Genomic DNA, 14,510 nt, shown 5'->3' on the forward strand with positions numbered 1-14,510 from the left:
GAATTTCACCTGAGGAAGGACAAGATAACATGTGCTTTTCTAGAGAGGTCTCTCTGTGCCATGAAGAACACCTTGGAGGATGGCGAGATGGGTACAGGGAAGTTCAGTCATGAAGAAATTACGGAGATCAAAGTAGACAGCAGCTGGAGGTGGCCTTGCTAGGGGATGCCGTGCAGACGAAGGAGATAATGTGCTCAGAGCTTTCTCAGAGATAGAGAATAGGATGTGAAATTTCTCTCTCTCCGGAGAAACATAGAGATACCAGAGCCCCATGTTCTCACTTTTCTCCCACCCACATTTAATATTTCAGTGTGCCATGATTGCACCCAAATGTTTCTTCCTGGTCACTCCCCTTGAGGAAGCATGTTAATATAAAGTAAAGTGTTTAATGAAGAAGGAATGCAGAGGAATACTAGAATATGACATCAAAATTCCACAACACTTAACCTAAATTAGCAGTAGAGTTTGAGGGATCCTAGGCAAGACAAGAAAGAGCCTCACTTATTTTGAATTTGTGGTTGATATTTAAGACAGTGGCAATTCTGTCCCCCACCTTCACATCTTGTTTTCCTATTCAGTTTTTTTTTTAATATTTTATTTAATTTTTTTCATGTCTATTTTTGAGGCAGAGAGACAGAGTATGAACAGGGGAGGGGCAGAGAAAAGGAGACACAGCATCCAGAGCAGGTTCCAGGCTCTGCACTGTCAGCACAGAGCCCAATGTGGGGCTTGAACCCACAAACTGTGAGATCAGGACCAGAGCCAAAGTTGGACACTCAACCGACTGAGCCACCCAGGCACCCCATCCTATTGTTCAGTTTTAAGAGTTCTTTGTCCATTTGGGATAACAATTCTTTATCAGATGTTTTTTGTGAATATTTCCTCCCAGTTGACAACTCACCTTCTAATTCTCTTGGCATCATCTTTTGCTGAGCAAAAGTTTCATTTTAACGAAGCCCAGCTTCTCAATTATTTCTTCCATGGATTGTATTGTTGGTGTTATATCTAAAAAGCATGCTTTTTTTTTTTTAAATCAAAATAGTTATCACCATGAGATGACCAGCATCTTGGGTTTCACACTCTTGTTAGGCCCCTGCCACATTATATCAGGATCAGTGTGGGTGACCAAGAGAATATGGCAGATATCACATAGACACTAAGCTTCTTGACATATGTCTTGGTGATGATTTTTGGAATCTGACACCAGTAGCAAAAGCAACAAAAGCAAAAAATAAACAAGCAGAACTATATCAAACTTTATCTTTTTTAACGTTTATTTATTTTTGAGAGAGAGAGAGAGAGAGGAGTGGGGAAAGAGCAAATGGGGGAGGGACGGAGTGGGGGGGAGGGGATAGAGGATCCAAAGTGGGCTCTGTGCTGACAGCAGATGCAGGGGTCAAACTCATGAACTGCGAGATCATGACCTGAGCTGATGTCGGATGCTTAACCAACTGAGCCACTCAGGCACCCCCAAACTTTAAAAAAGCTTCTGCACAGTAAAGAAAGCCACTGGCAAATGAAAAAGTAACCTACTGAATGGGAGAAAACTTTTGCAAATAATATATCTGATAAAGAGCTAATATCCAAAATATATAAGGAACTCATACAACCCAATAGCAAAACAAAAACAAAACCAAAAAACAACCCAAGTAAAAAATTAGCAAAAGATCTGGGGCGCCTGGGTAGCTCAGTCAGTTAAGTGTCTGACTTCAGCTCAGGTCATGATCTCACAGTTCGTGAGTTCGAGCTCCGCATCGGGCTCTGTGCTGACAGCTTAGAGCCTGGAGCCTGCTTCAAATTCTATGTCTCCTTCTCTCTCTGCTCCTCCCCTGCTCATGTTCTGTCTGTCTCTCCAAAAATAAATAAAAACATTTAAAAAAATTTTTTTTAAATAAAAAAATGAGCAGAAGATCTGAATAGACATTTTTCCAAAGAAGACATACAGATGCCCAACAGGTACATGACAAGATGCTCTACATCCTTAATCATCAGGGAAATTCAGATAAAAACCATAATGAGATATCACCTAACACCTGTTAGATGGAAATTACCAAAAAGATAAGAAATAACGACCGTAAATTACTCAGACATAAAAAAGATAAGAAATACTCAACCATAGAAAAGAATTGGGGCCAACATGAATGACCTACAGAGTATCTCATGCTAAGTGAATAGACAGAAAAAGACATGCCATATGATCTTATATATGGAATTTTAAATAAAAGTTTAATTATTAAAAAAAAAAAAAAAAAACCCAAGCTCATATAGGGGCACCTAGGTGGCTCAGTCAGTTAAGTGTCCAACTCTTGGTTTCAGCTCAGGTCATGATCTCAAGGTTCAAGAGTTCAAGCCCTGCATTGGGCTCTGCCCTGACAGTGCAAAGCCTGCTTAGGATTCTCTCTTTCTCTCTTTCTTTCTGTCCCTCCCCTGCTCGCTTGCTCTCTCTCTTTCTCAAAATAAATAAACTTAAAAAAAAAAAAGCTCACAGATACAGAGAACAGGCTAGTGGCTGCCAGAAGCAGGGGGTGGAGAGTGGGGGGGGGGGGGGGATGGGTGAAATGTTATTGGTTTTGTTCTTGTTTAAGTAATTTTAAAAATAGAATGTGGCAGAAATGGGGATATGTCACTTGTGAGAATGAGTTATAGAGGACACTGTGGCTTCATCTTGGTCACTCTCTTTTTTTCTTCAATGTCTCTCTTTTTCTGTCATCACTAGCCTTGAGAGAAGCCAGGTGCCAGGTTACACAGCCCTATGACGAGGCCTTTACAAGTACAGTAAAACCGTGGATTGAGAGTAACTTGTTCTTCAAGTGTTCTGCAAGATGAGCAAAACTTTCTAACAAATTTTAACTTGATAAATGAGCAATGCCTTGCAATGCGAGTAGTACCTGATGCCGAACGTCACATGATCACAACTGAACCAATGGTTCTTGAAATTCACTTTGATATACGAGTGCTTTGGATTCTAAGCATGTTTCTAGAACAAATTATGCTTACAAACCAAGGTTTTACTGTAATTCTCTCGCAGATTCCCTAGGTGGTTTCATGGAGGGGAAAGCACCAAGAGGGAAGGAGAAGGAAAGCTCACTCCCAACTCCAACCCTTCACTCTCCACTTGGCCTCTGACAACCTCACTCTTCCCCAATTGTTTCTGATGAGGACAGAGGTGGGGTGAATGACAGCAAGGGGACTGCTCCAGCCTAGTAAGCCCTGCAGTGTCCAGCTCCAACGGCTGAAGATTATTTGGCGGTGACTTCTTTTAGTACAAAAAAGTACTTTGCCTTTGTTTATTGTTAATTCCTATCTTCACCAACGCCAACTCTGCACCTAACATCGCCTGTTCCTTATATTTCCTTCATTGCAGGACTTTTTGTTTTTCCTAGATTTAATCATTATCTTTTTCCTCATTTATTTGTGTGTCTGTTTTTTAAACACCTAAGCCATCCTGCAACCTCTAGCTAGATCTGCAATGTCTCTCTCAATGCAATTTTCCTCACCCTCACACCTATCAAATAATTTTGTTCTGTCCTGGAAATTTTCTTTGCTCTCTTTTTAGTAGGATGATTAATATCTTGAGTTAATGCCCTCCTCTTTCTTGTTTTTTTTCCCCCTTTGGTGAAGCACATCATGCCATATCTTCTTGCAAAAGAATGCATGAGAGGCAAATATTTCGAGATCTTTTTTTGTCTGAGAGTGACTTTCGTCTACCCTCACACTCAATTGATACTCTGACTGGATATAAAATTCTAGTTTGAAAATTATTTTTACACAGAATGTTTATGACAACTTTCCACTGTTTTCTGACTTCCTCCCTTGTTCCATTATCATGCTGACCCTCAGTTCATTGCAAATGACTGTTCTTCTCACTGAGATCTTCAGCATCATCTTTTTATCCCTAAAATTGAGTTAGATATATGCTGATGTGGATTGTCTTTTTCATTTATAGTACTGGGGTCTCAATGTTCCAGGATGGGCCCCCAATTCTGGGTCCTGCAATTTAGAAAGAGTCCCCACACAAACATCAAAACCAAAGGCATTGTTTTTTTCTCTTTACTCTCATTAGAAATTATTTTAGAAGCTGAGCAAGTAAGTTTTTGTTTTAAGTGTTTATTTTGAGAGAGAGAGAGAGAAAATGGGGGAGGGGCAGAAATAGAAAGAGAGAGAGAGTCCCAAATTGGCCCCATGCTCAGTTGAGAGCCAGATGCAGGGTTCAAACCCACAAACCATGAGATCATGACCTGAGCAGAAACCAAGAGTCAGATGCTTAACCAACTGAGCCACCCAGGTGCCCCTCAGCAAGTAAATTTTTGAAAAAAACAAGAATTATGGGAGAGGGCACAGGCCCTTCAGGACTAAGAATGCAGGATTGTGAACGTGTTAAGAGAAACAATTCATAGCTTCTCTGCCTTGGGGCACCAGAAACAAGGCAGACAGGTTCTCCCACCCCCCAGGGGAATTGTGCTATCTGCCACTCCCATGCTCAAGGCTATACACCGGGAGGTGTTCAAAACTTTCTGGAAATCCCAAATCAGAAGTGAGACATGAGGGAGGAAACCTTGCCTAGCAGGTTCCCACACAAGCTTGACCAAGTCATTCCCCCACCAGACCAGCTTCCCTCTTGCTATTCCTGCAAACAGCTTGTCCCTGCCTGCCCCTCACTTCACAAGGGCGTGGGTGGTGTGGGGGAACACAGGGCTCCTTTAGTCTCTAGGCTTGGTCAAAGGGGCAGTCTCCAAGGAAAAGGCAGTATACGTGGGTGGATATGTGACCGGAACCTAGGTTCTATCTAGCTCAGTTTAAAACTTGTGCGTATTTAGATATAGAGTATGCAAACTTCCATTTGCATTCCTGCACTGGCCCCTGCAAATGCTAAGTGTGGGCCTGTGGATGAACCCTGGGCAGTTTCAATACAGAGAGCCGTCCTTAAGTTCTGGGAAATGCAGCCTTTCACTGATAATTTCTTTCCCGCTCTGTTTTCTTTGAAATTTGTGTTAATTGAATTTTCTCATTTCTTTTCTCACTGACCATCTCTTTTCCTTTTTTTTTTTTTATAAGGGAGTTTCTTAATTTCATCTTCTATTAAACTTATCATCTAAATTCACAATTGCCAGTATTTCTATGTTTTCTGGTTCATTCTTTTTTTTTAAGTTTTTGTTTATTGTTTTCAGTAATCTCTGCACCCAACAAAGGCTCAACCCCAAGATCAAGAAGTTGCACATTCTTCCAGGGTTGCCTGGGTGACTCAGTTGGTTGAACGGCTGACTTCAGCTCAGGTCACGATCTCATGGTTCATGAGTTTGATCCCCACATGGGGCTGTCTGCTGTCAGCACAGAGCCAGCTTCAGATCCTCTGTCCCAGTCTCTCTGCCCCTCCCCTGCTTGCGTGCTCTCTCTCTCTCTCAAAAATAAACTTAAAAAAAAAAAAAAAAAGAGTTTCATGCTCTTCCCACTGAACCAACCAGGCACCGCTGGTTGATTCTTTATTCAATAGCAACCTATTCTTGTTGCAAGGATGCAGTATCCATTCTTATCCCTCAGAATTTATCCATTACAGTTTCTTAAAGGTTTCTTCTGCTCTTCGTGTTTTCTACGTTTCTTCTGAATTCCCCTTTTACTGCTCCTTAACTGTTATTTGATGGAGATTGTCTTCAAATGTCAGGTGATGCTCTGCTTTCTTTTTATACATGAAAATGAGGCACTGAGATAATCAGAAAACTGAGTGCCTTGCAAGGCTTTTATAGAATCCTGTGCCTCACAGGAGAATGATCGGGTGGCCTGAGACCCAATTTGTTGAAGACCTATCTCCAGATGCTACCTCTGAGACCACTCCAACTCTTCAGAAGAATTAAGACTGCATGGCAGGCATAATCCTCACTGCTGGCACTTTGGAGCTGGCCTGGGTAAGAGACTAGGTGTCTGTCCATTCATTTCACTCCATTGCCCTGCTTTTAGAATGGCATCTCCCTCGTATCTTCTTCAGTGATGGCGGTCCCAAGTCCAGCACTTTTCTGGGTCAATTTTCTAGAGAATAAATCTAATCTCACCTGCTGGAACAAGGGAGGATATGAACCTGTTTCCTGTCGCCTGTTTTTCCACCATCGTCACCTGTCCTTAAGCCTAATCTTAAGAGCACCTGTGCCTGTAACCCCTGAGCCTCGCCAGCAAGTTATGAGGACAACTGGCATCTTTCTATTTGGTACCACTTTCCCCCAAACAGGCTTCCACAGATAGTTAAGGATTATCTTTATTTCTCTTATGCCATTAACCATTCTATTTTTGGTCTCTGTTTATTGTGGTTTATAATTTTCCTTATGATTGTTCTAAAATGTCCTGTAACTCTTTATTGTTGTTGTTACTGCGTTGTAACAGCATTTTTTTTCATGTTTAAAGCTGATATTTATATTTGTCTATAAATCGCACAAATATTACTTATTTTGGGGCGCAATTGCATGCAATTAATAATATCATACATATTTACGTGGTGTAAGTAACTTATGTAAAGCTCTCAGCTCAGTCCATGCCTCCCATAGGCAAGCCTTCAGTGGTAGCTGCTATTATGAGGACAGTAATTGTGTGGGGCTCCTTGTCATTTGCTTGCTCTGTATGTCAAGTTTCTATAAGACTCTGTCAGGTGCCTAACTCCTCCAGTATATATACTATTCCTAAATGACCTCATCTGAACCCATAGCTTCAATGCCACTTCTACCAGGATCAGCAAATGGTCAGCACACATGTTGCAAATTCCCCCTTCAACCAATCCCCAGTTTGGTAGTCATCTCATTAGTCTCTAGGCAGCTACCTTTAACTAATCAGTCAGAATCTGAAATGAAAATTTTTTTTTCTATTCTAGATAGGTACTAATGAGTGCCTAGCTGGAGGCAACTATCACATTTTCCTGGCTAACTTGCATAAACCATTCCAATGGTCCATCATAAAAGTCCATGCTGAAATGTACTTGAAACTAAGGAGAAAATAGGAAGAAAAATTGGAAAAATAGTTGACTGGCAAAACAGAAATAGATTTATCGTCTTAAAAGAGATCAGCAGAGACCTTGGAACTACTTTCCTATTTAGAAGAAAAGACCTGAGATAAGGGGCTTGATAGAGCCAGGATAAAGAATCCTAAAATCTGATGTGCTCTGTGGCCAACTCATCCTAAGAGTGAGGGATTTATTGCATGTTGTGTAAAAATCACTGGAAAGCATGGAATAATTTTCCCTGAGACAAGCTAGTAAGCTACTAATTCTTTAAGTTAATATTCCCAAACACTGGTGTATTCTGTGTTGAAATATATTAAGAAGAAAAAGGGAATTTTCAATCAACCTGGTATAATTGACTCATTTTACATAAGGAAGCTGGGGTTCCCAAGTGGTAGATATACACCTAAAATCTGTATTCTCCCCACTTTCAACTCTGCCTATCACTCTACATTTCTGCCATTTTAGTTTGTCATTTACGCTATTGCATACTGCAAAATTACAAATATGTGCCACGCCAACTAATTTTACATAAATTCATATATATCCTCTTATAAAAATCTAGTGTAAGGAAAAAAAAAAAAAAAAGCATGGGTAATTATCTCCATCCTGTAATGAACCAAACCAGGTTTAGAGATGTCTTGTCCTGTCTGTTGTATGAAGAATAATGGCCTCACAAAGACACTCACTGACTAATTCCCAGAATCAGTGAATATGTTAAGTTACATGGCAAATGGGATTTAAGGTTGCTAGTCAACTGACCTTGAAATGGAGATTATCCTGGATTATCCAGGTAGGGCCCGATGTGTTCTTAGTGTCCCTAAATGTAGAAGAGACGGGCAGTAGTCAGTGTCAGTGACTGTGATATAACGAGAGAGTCAAACAGCCACTGCTGACTTTCAGGATGAAAGAGGGGCAAACAAAGCAGGCAAGAAAATAGATTCTTCCATAAAGTCTCCAGAAAGGAGCTCAGCCCCAGCAACACATTTTTAACCCAGTGAGATGCCTTCAGACTTCTGAGCTACAAAACTATAAAATAGGTCTGTGTTGTTTTAAGCCACTAAATTTGTAGTAATTCGTTACAGCAGGAATAGGAAAACTAATATGTTTTCCATAGTTGATTTCATGCTTTCTTGGGGCCATCAAGAGTTAAAGCCTGGTTATAAAGTATCTACCAGAGAGGAATAAAATGATTATTAGTACTAACACAAGGCAAATAAGCAATCTGTCCCTTTATAAAATAAAAAACCCCGGGGCGCCTGGGTGGCTCAGTCAGTTGAGCGTCCGACTTCAGCTCGGGTCACGAGCTCGTGGTCCATGAGTCCGAGCCTCGCGTCAGGCTCTGGGCTGGTGGCTCAGAGCCTGGAGCCTGCTTCCGATTCTGTGTCTCCCTCTCTCTCTCTCTGCCCCTTCCCCGTTCATGCTCTGTCTCTCTCTGTCTCAAAAATAAATAAATGTTAAAAAAAAAATTTAAAAAATAAATAAATTAAATAAAATAAAAAACCCCTCTCAAAATTCAATTCTAATCAACATTTATTGAGCCCCTGCGAAATGGGACACTGTTAAAAGACACCCCTCCTTTGTGTGGGTACAACTCCTGTCACTCTGTTTATCTTCAACAGGTACATCTAGGCCTTTACAATATTCAATCTCCAATAATGGGGTGGAAGCCTTGTTCAGAAGCTCAGAATCTTCTCAGAAAGTTGTGGTTAGAAGGGTGATGGTCACAACTAATGGAAAATCTGCTTCATTTTCTAAATTAAAAAAAAAAAAAAAAGGAGTTACCAAAAGAAACTAGTGTTCAACAGATCACCCCCATCTTCCCCGCTGCCCACTGTGACCTTGGACATGTGACTTCATTTCTTTAAGGTGTAAACTCCTTATTCTCCCTCCCTCTCCTTGTGTCTCAAGTCAGATATTTACACACTGTCCAGGTAGCCACTTTATTTCATGAAGAAACCATTTTAGAGGCTTCCAAAAAAAAAGCCCAAAATGAGGCCACTTAGTAAAACCGGGACCTCCTGATTCAGAACTCTGAGGCTTTACAGTTTTTAACTGAATTATATAGTCTGTGCATTGGAAAATCTGATGACTTTTCTTCAGACTTTTCCTTTGAAAAAGACTCCATATGGGGCGCCTGGGTGGCTCAGTCAGTTAAGCGTCCGACTTCAGCTCAGGTCACGATCTTGCGGTCCGCGGGTTCGAGCCCCGTGTCGGGCTCTGGGCTGATGGCTCAGAGCCTGGAGCTTGCTTCCGATTCTGTGTCTCCCTCTCTCTCTGCCCCTCCCCCGTTCATGCTGTGTCTCTCTCTGTCTCAAAAATAAGTAAACGTTAAAAATAAAAAAAAATAAAAAAAAGAAAAAGACTCCATATACTGAATTGGAATCCACATCCAAGATAGAGAGGAAAATGCAATCTTGGGAAACTCAAGCAAGAAGACTTGTTTATCGTATGCTTATTTGGTTGCTGAACAACCAGACAATCAAGACAAACATCAGAGAGGAAAGAGGTTGCCTTTGAGCTCATGTGAGCTTTTATAACTGATCTCAGCATCTTGGAAGTTGTCAGTTTGGACTCCTTTCACAGTGTATGAAAACCAGCACTGAAAATGGTATCAAACCCTTGATAAGGAATCAGGGCCAGAGAGAAGAAACTTACAAAAAGGTACTTAGACATACTCATTGCTTCCCACGGAGGTGCTGGGCTCTTCTGAAATTAAGTAAAGAAATGGTTTTATTCACGTCAGTAAGGATCACTCGCAGTGGGTCTAGCATTCAGTTAACCGCGTCACGTAGCCCTGGTAAACAGAGGGCTCCACTAAGTCTGTGGCACCCACACCTTCCTTCTCCCAACTGCCAGGGTCCTCTGCCATACCTGAAATCCTACTGTTATAAATGGAACACAGATGCACTCCATGAGGATGATCTGGTTTAAGGGGAGGTCTCCACTCACTTACAAGTCCCTAAGAGCAGCACGTGTATTTGTTATAACTTCATTCCCTCTTCTCCCCCAGAAGCTGAGCAGACATGAGTGAGAAGGGTATAAACAGAGGCAGAGTACCTACCAGAGTCCCACTTCCTGAGTCTGTTCTGGAAAGCCTCCCAAGGAAAAAAAAAAACAAAAACAAAAAACCCTTGAAGACCAAGAATAGGCGAGAAAGACAAAGCTGTTTGGCCTTACCTGGTCCTCTAGTCATGGGCTCTTCTGAGTAAGTGGCAGTGACATTTTCTAGAAATAAAGGAGTACGTTTCTTAACTTAAAAAGTTAAAACCTCCATTGATTTTCTCTATTAAAAACCACAGCTTCTCAATATACATTCATATCAAATCACTACATTGTACACCTTAAGCTGATGTCAATTACATCTCAATAAAACTGAAAAAAAAAAGTTAAATAAATAAATACATTATGGTGAGGGGAAAAAAAACAAAGACCCTCATTTTGTGGGTAAATTCCACAGTCAGAAAGCATCTTTTGATAAGCAGGTACGAGGTCCAGTGTATTAGCAAAAATGACCAGATGGATCTTGTAGTCAAACATGAGAATTTTCCTAACGCCCCATGGGAGGGGGCAGGGGAAGACATCATTAACACAGATGAACTCTTTAATCAAGCCAGATTACAGTTTGGGTAATTAGAACACAATAGTGAAGTAGAGCTTCGTGTTGCAAATGATGTCAATTCTTCGAGGAAGACAATTAGTGGAAGAGGAAGATGTTAAAGCCAGGGAAACAACCCTTCCTCAAAATAGGCCTTTCCACTAACATACCATTTCTAGATTCCTCCCACTACTCCCTGTGATACCCCAATACACTTAGAGCAGTGCTGGAATATAGACAATCGCGATAAATTTTAGCTATTATTTGCAGACATAAGAATCAGATCATATAGAAATTTGCTTTTGTAGATAAGACCCAAGAGTCTTTCTTAGCAAACATCCCAGGCATCCCTTAAAGTATTGGGGTTTGTTTTGTGGGGGTAGAAAGCATCGAAATCTTATGGCCCCTTGGCTAGGTGGAAGACAGAAAAATGAAAGAAGGTAGAGACTGGAAAGAGGGTTGGGCAAAGATAGGACCACTGCTTAACGCATAAAGCTTTTAAATCTCTTTTCTCTTTTGTTCAGTCTATATTCAAATAAGACTTACATTTACCATAACCTTCTCTCAAAAAGTTCTCTATGTAAACTGAATGGTAATGAACTGGCAGAGAAAAGGAAATTGTCAACCCCTTTTTGGCCACCACATACTTCACATACTTCAGTCCATTGGAGACACCAAGCCCCTCCTCTTTGAGAAGCCCTGAAGGCTGGTCCTGGTCAGGTCTGGGCAGACCTCTGGGATGGAGCTATGTTGGCATCCAAGCAATTCCGGTTTCTGATACTCGGGGAAAATGTTTCAATTTTCTACAAGTTTCAGAGAACTTTTGGCAAAACTTCCCTCTACCATAGAGAACAAAGCAGCAAAAGTATCCCCAAATGTATAAGATACCTCAGGACATTTCTATGCAATGACCTATAAACAAGAAAAAGGAGGAAGAAATTTCTGCATTTTTGAAGTCAGAAATCCTTACCTGTAGCCTCAGCAGTTGCTTCCTCAGAGCTATCAGTGTTTGATTCCACTTCAGTAGATAATTCTAGGACAACAAAATAGAGGATGGCTTTGATCATCAGCTTACATTGGGAAATCAAGTACACTGGAGGAAAGCAGGCTTTCTCTCAGAAATGCAATGGGAGCTCACCAACTCCTGCCCAGGCCTCCTCTGAAGCCCAAACCCTCACCTACCAAAGGTTGGTGTGTTCTCAAGATGCACATCCGTGGTCGATTCTACACCAATGGAGACTAGGTCAGTGGTTGACTCTGGGGTGGCCGTGGACTCCAGGTCAGTGGAAAACTCCAGGTCGGTGGAGGACTCCAGGTCAGTGGAAAATTCCAGATCGGTGGAGAACTCTGGGTCAGTGGTCAACTTCAGGGCAGCAGTGGACTCCGTGGTGGTGGACAACTCCAGGTCGGTGGGGGACTCTGGGTCAGTGGTCAACTCCAAGGTGGCAGTGAATTCTGTGGTGGTGGATGACTCCAGGTCGGTGGGGGACTCTGGGGTGACAGTGGACTCTGGGTAAGTAGATGACTCCAGGATGGCGGAGGACTCTAGTTCAGTGGTAAATCCAAGGGCATTAATCAACTCAAGGTCAGTGGTCAAGTCTAGGTCAGTAATGAATTCCAGAGGAGCCAAAAAAAAAGGAGAAGAAGAAGAAGACGACGACAATGAAGAAGAAGAAGAAGAAGAAGAAGAAGAAGAAGAAGAAGAAGAAGAAAAGGAAGAAGAAGAAGGGGAAGAGGAGGAGGAGGAAGAAGGAGAAGAATTATTTAAGTACTATCTAGGAAGAATATTTTCACCATCTCTACACTACTTCAAGCTAGATCTTTTTCCGGGGAAAATCTGGAACATAAAAGAGTATATTGAGTCAAATATGGTCTCACCACAAGTTTCTCTCCTGCCAAGTGCTAGAAAGGACAGAAGACTTTAACTGCCACCCAGGAGAGTATGCTCAAAGCCCGCTACACCATCTTTCTTTGAGAGGGTCAGTTTAGGAAGAAGAATTCAATACTGTGCCTCTATGTACAAATTAGACAGAAACCGAATAAAAACTCCAGGGATATCCTTCCTTGGATATAATCCTTCCAGGTTCCTGAAAACTAAAAACAGAAACCAAAAGGGGGAAGGAGCCAGGAAAACAGCTATTTCCAAGGTGCATAAACCAGAATGGAATCGACTCTAAAATGGGCTACTCCTACCGGTTTTTCACTTACTGGGTGAAGTCTAGGACCCAACTTCCCAGTCTCTCCCATAGAATGCACAATGCAGATATTTGGGGGTTTGCTCACCATAAGAGCATCATAACCATGTAGACCTGATGAGCTTACAACCAGGGTCTTCTTGAGCCAGTAGTGAATCCTTCACTGTAGTGAAATATACCCAGTCATTGTGGCTGCCTAGCCTCGGTGACCAGGTTATGGGCACACTGCCAATGAGGCCAAAATCATTAGCTCTCTAATTTAGTCACTATGCTGTATCATTCATGCGTATACAGTAAAGAACCCCAAATACAGCATCTGATCAATTGAAAGGTATCAGAGGGAGTTCTGGGAGGAAGAGGATGGGGGAAAGTAATTATTTTTAAAGTTTTTTTAACGTTTATTTATTTTTGAGAGAGAGAGAGAGAGAATGAGTGGGGGATGAGCAGAGAGAAAGACAGAGAATCCAAAGCAGACTCCACACTGTTAGCACAGAACCCGAAGCAGGGCTCGAACTCACGAATCATGAGACCATGAGCTAAGTCGAAATCAAGACTTGGACGCTTAACTGACTAGGTCACCCAGTGGCCCTGAAAGTAATTATTTTAATGCAAAAGAACGAACACCCTTTCTCCCGAGAAATCAAATTGAATTTGGAAAGAAGTAGAAAAGAAAGCCTTTAGGGGAAAGCTTTCCTTTTCTCTCCGGTTCAGGAAGACCCCTATTTCTTTCCTTTCTCAGTGTGATTCATAAGTTTCCATTCCAGACACCCTGATTTCCATTGCACGTGACTGAATGAACTGCTGAAGCACTCTGAACTGCACTCTGCTATAAAATGAGGATACAACCTAGGACTTTTCAACCGGCACTAAATAGAATAAAGCCTCTTTAGGACCCAAGAGCGAATAGGGCCACAGAAAACCCTCAGTAGTGATGTTTTCCCATCACCCACCCTAAGCCCATCTAGCCCAAACTTATTACCTTTATGAGATCAACTCAAGCACCTAATCCACATTTTAGCTTAGCACTCCATGTGTCCAAGGCGCCGGGGCTCCACTACCTGCCCATCTCCAACTTAACACCAAGTGGATATAATTTCACCCACTTCACTTTGCAACATTCACTGCTGGTCTTTGTCTTTTGCTCTTTCTGTTTCTGCAGAAAGACCCCCCCCACACACACACACCCCATAAAAGAATTTCAGTTTCATTTTCCAACAGACCTCCCAATGGTCCACTTACCCGGGAGTATTACAGGGTAAGCCACAGCCAAGGTAAACCAGGCTGTGACTATCAGGGCCTTCCTCAGCATGGTGTCAGCGGGAGCGCAAGAGGCTGGTGGAGGTTAAGTGGAAGGAAGCAGGTCCTGAGTGTGATGGACAGAGTTCCCTTGAGCTTTTATGCAACCCTCAGCCTCACGTCCCTCAAGGCAGCTATTCCAAGTGGTTGTAGGAAAAAAAAGAAAAAAAAAAGACGGAAAGAAAAGAAAAAGCAAGCCACAACCCACCTGATGAGAATGCCCCTGGAGCAAAGGTGGGAAGGGAACTGGGGGCAGGGCTAAGCTAGAAGTATGGAAGATTCTGATAAGGACTGTGGCGAAATTAGGTTGCACCTTGGTGGTAATGGACCACCAACCTGTTGCTTCTCAGAGAGGCAGGGGGGAAAGTCTAGCTCCTCCAGGTCCCAGAAAATACCCCCTCCTGGCCTCAGGAGGTTGCAAATTTGTCATGGAGGCTGGAGCCTA

The 14,510-nt window shown here is 42.1% G+C and overlaps 1 protein-coding gene across 3 annotated transcripts; it reads right to left on the reverse strand.

Moving 5' to 3' along the window:
- Window positions 1–8,491: 8,491 nt before the first annotated feature.
- On the reverse strand, window positions 8,492–14,207 carry LOC122225572 (flocculation protein FLO11-like). Of its 3 annotated transcripts, none has more exons than XM_042948429.1 (6): window positions 14,009–14,207; window positions 11,757–12,065; window positions 11,545–11,607; window positions 10,157–10,204; window positions 9,635–9,685; window positions 8,492–8,730 (listed from the first exon to the last, which is right to left on the reverse strand). In XM_042948429.1, exons 1-5 carry the CDS (start codon window positions 14,076–14,078, stop codon window positions 9,645–9,647), a joined length of 531 nt encoding a protein of 176 aa, XP_042804363.1. In that variant the 5' UTR covers window positions 14,079–14,207; the 3' UTR covers window positions 8,492–8,730; window positions 9,635–9,644. The 3 variants fall into 3 exon arrangements, with proteins under 3 accessions (XP_042804363.1, XP_042804361.1, XP_042804360.1); XM_042948427.1 differs by having other exon boundaries at window positions 9,655–9,685; window positions 11,757–12,119; XM_042948426.1 differs by having other exon boundaries at window positions 11,757–12,119.
- Between the last annotated feature and the right edge of the window lie 303 nt (window positions 14,208–14,510).

This window comes from Panthera leo, chromosome B4 (assembly GCF_018350215.1).
Source record: "Panthera leo isolate Ple1 chromosome B4, P.leo_Ple1_pat1.1, whole genome shotgun sequence".
Taxonomy (NCBI): Eukaryota; Metazoa; Chordata; class Mammalia; order Carnivora; family Felidae; genus Panthera; species Panthera leo.

What these genes read in the sequence shown, in the direction of transcription:
- LOC122225572 (XM_042948426.1), bottom strand. Translation starts at nt 14,078, where the DNA reads ATGCTGAGGAAGGCCCTGATAGTCACAGCCTGGTTTACCTTGGCTGTG. An exon ending in TTACCCTGTAATACTCCCGG is followed by an intron (nt 12,120 to 14,008) that starts GTAAGTGGACCA and finishes CCACTGAACTAG; the next exon opens with AGTCCTCCGCCATCCTGGAG. An exon ending in AGCAACTGCTGAGGCTACAG is followed by an intron (nt 10,205 to 11,544) that starts GTAAGGATTTCT and finishes CTTTATTTCTAG; the next exon opens with AAAATGTCACTGCCACTTAC.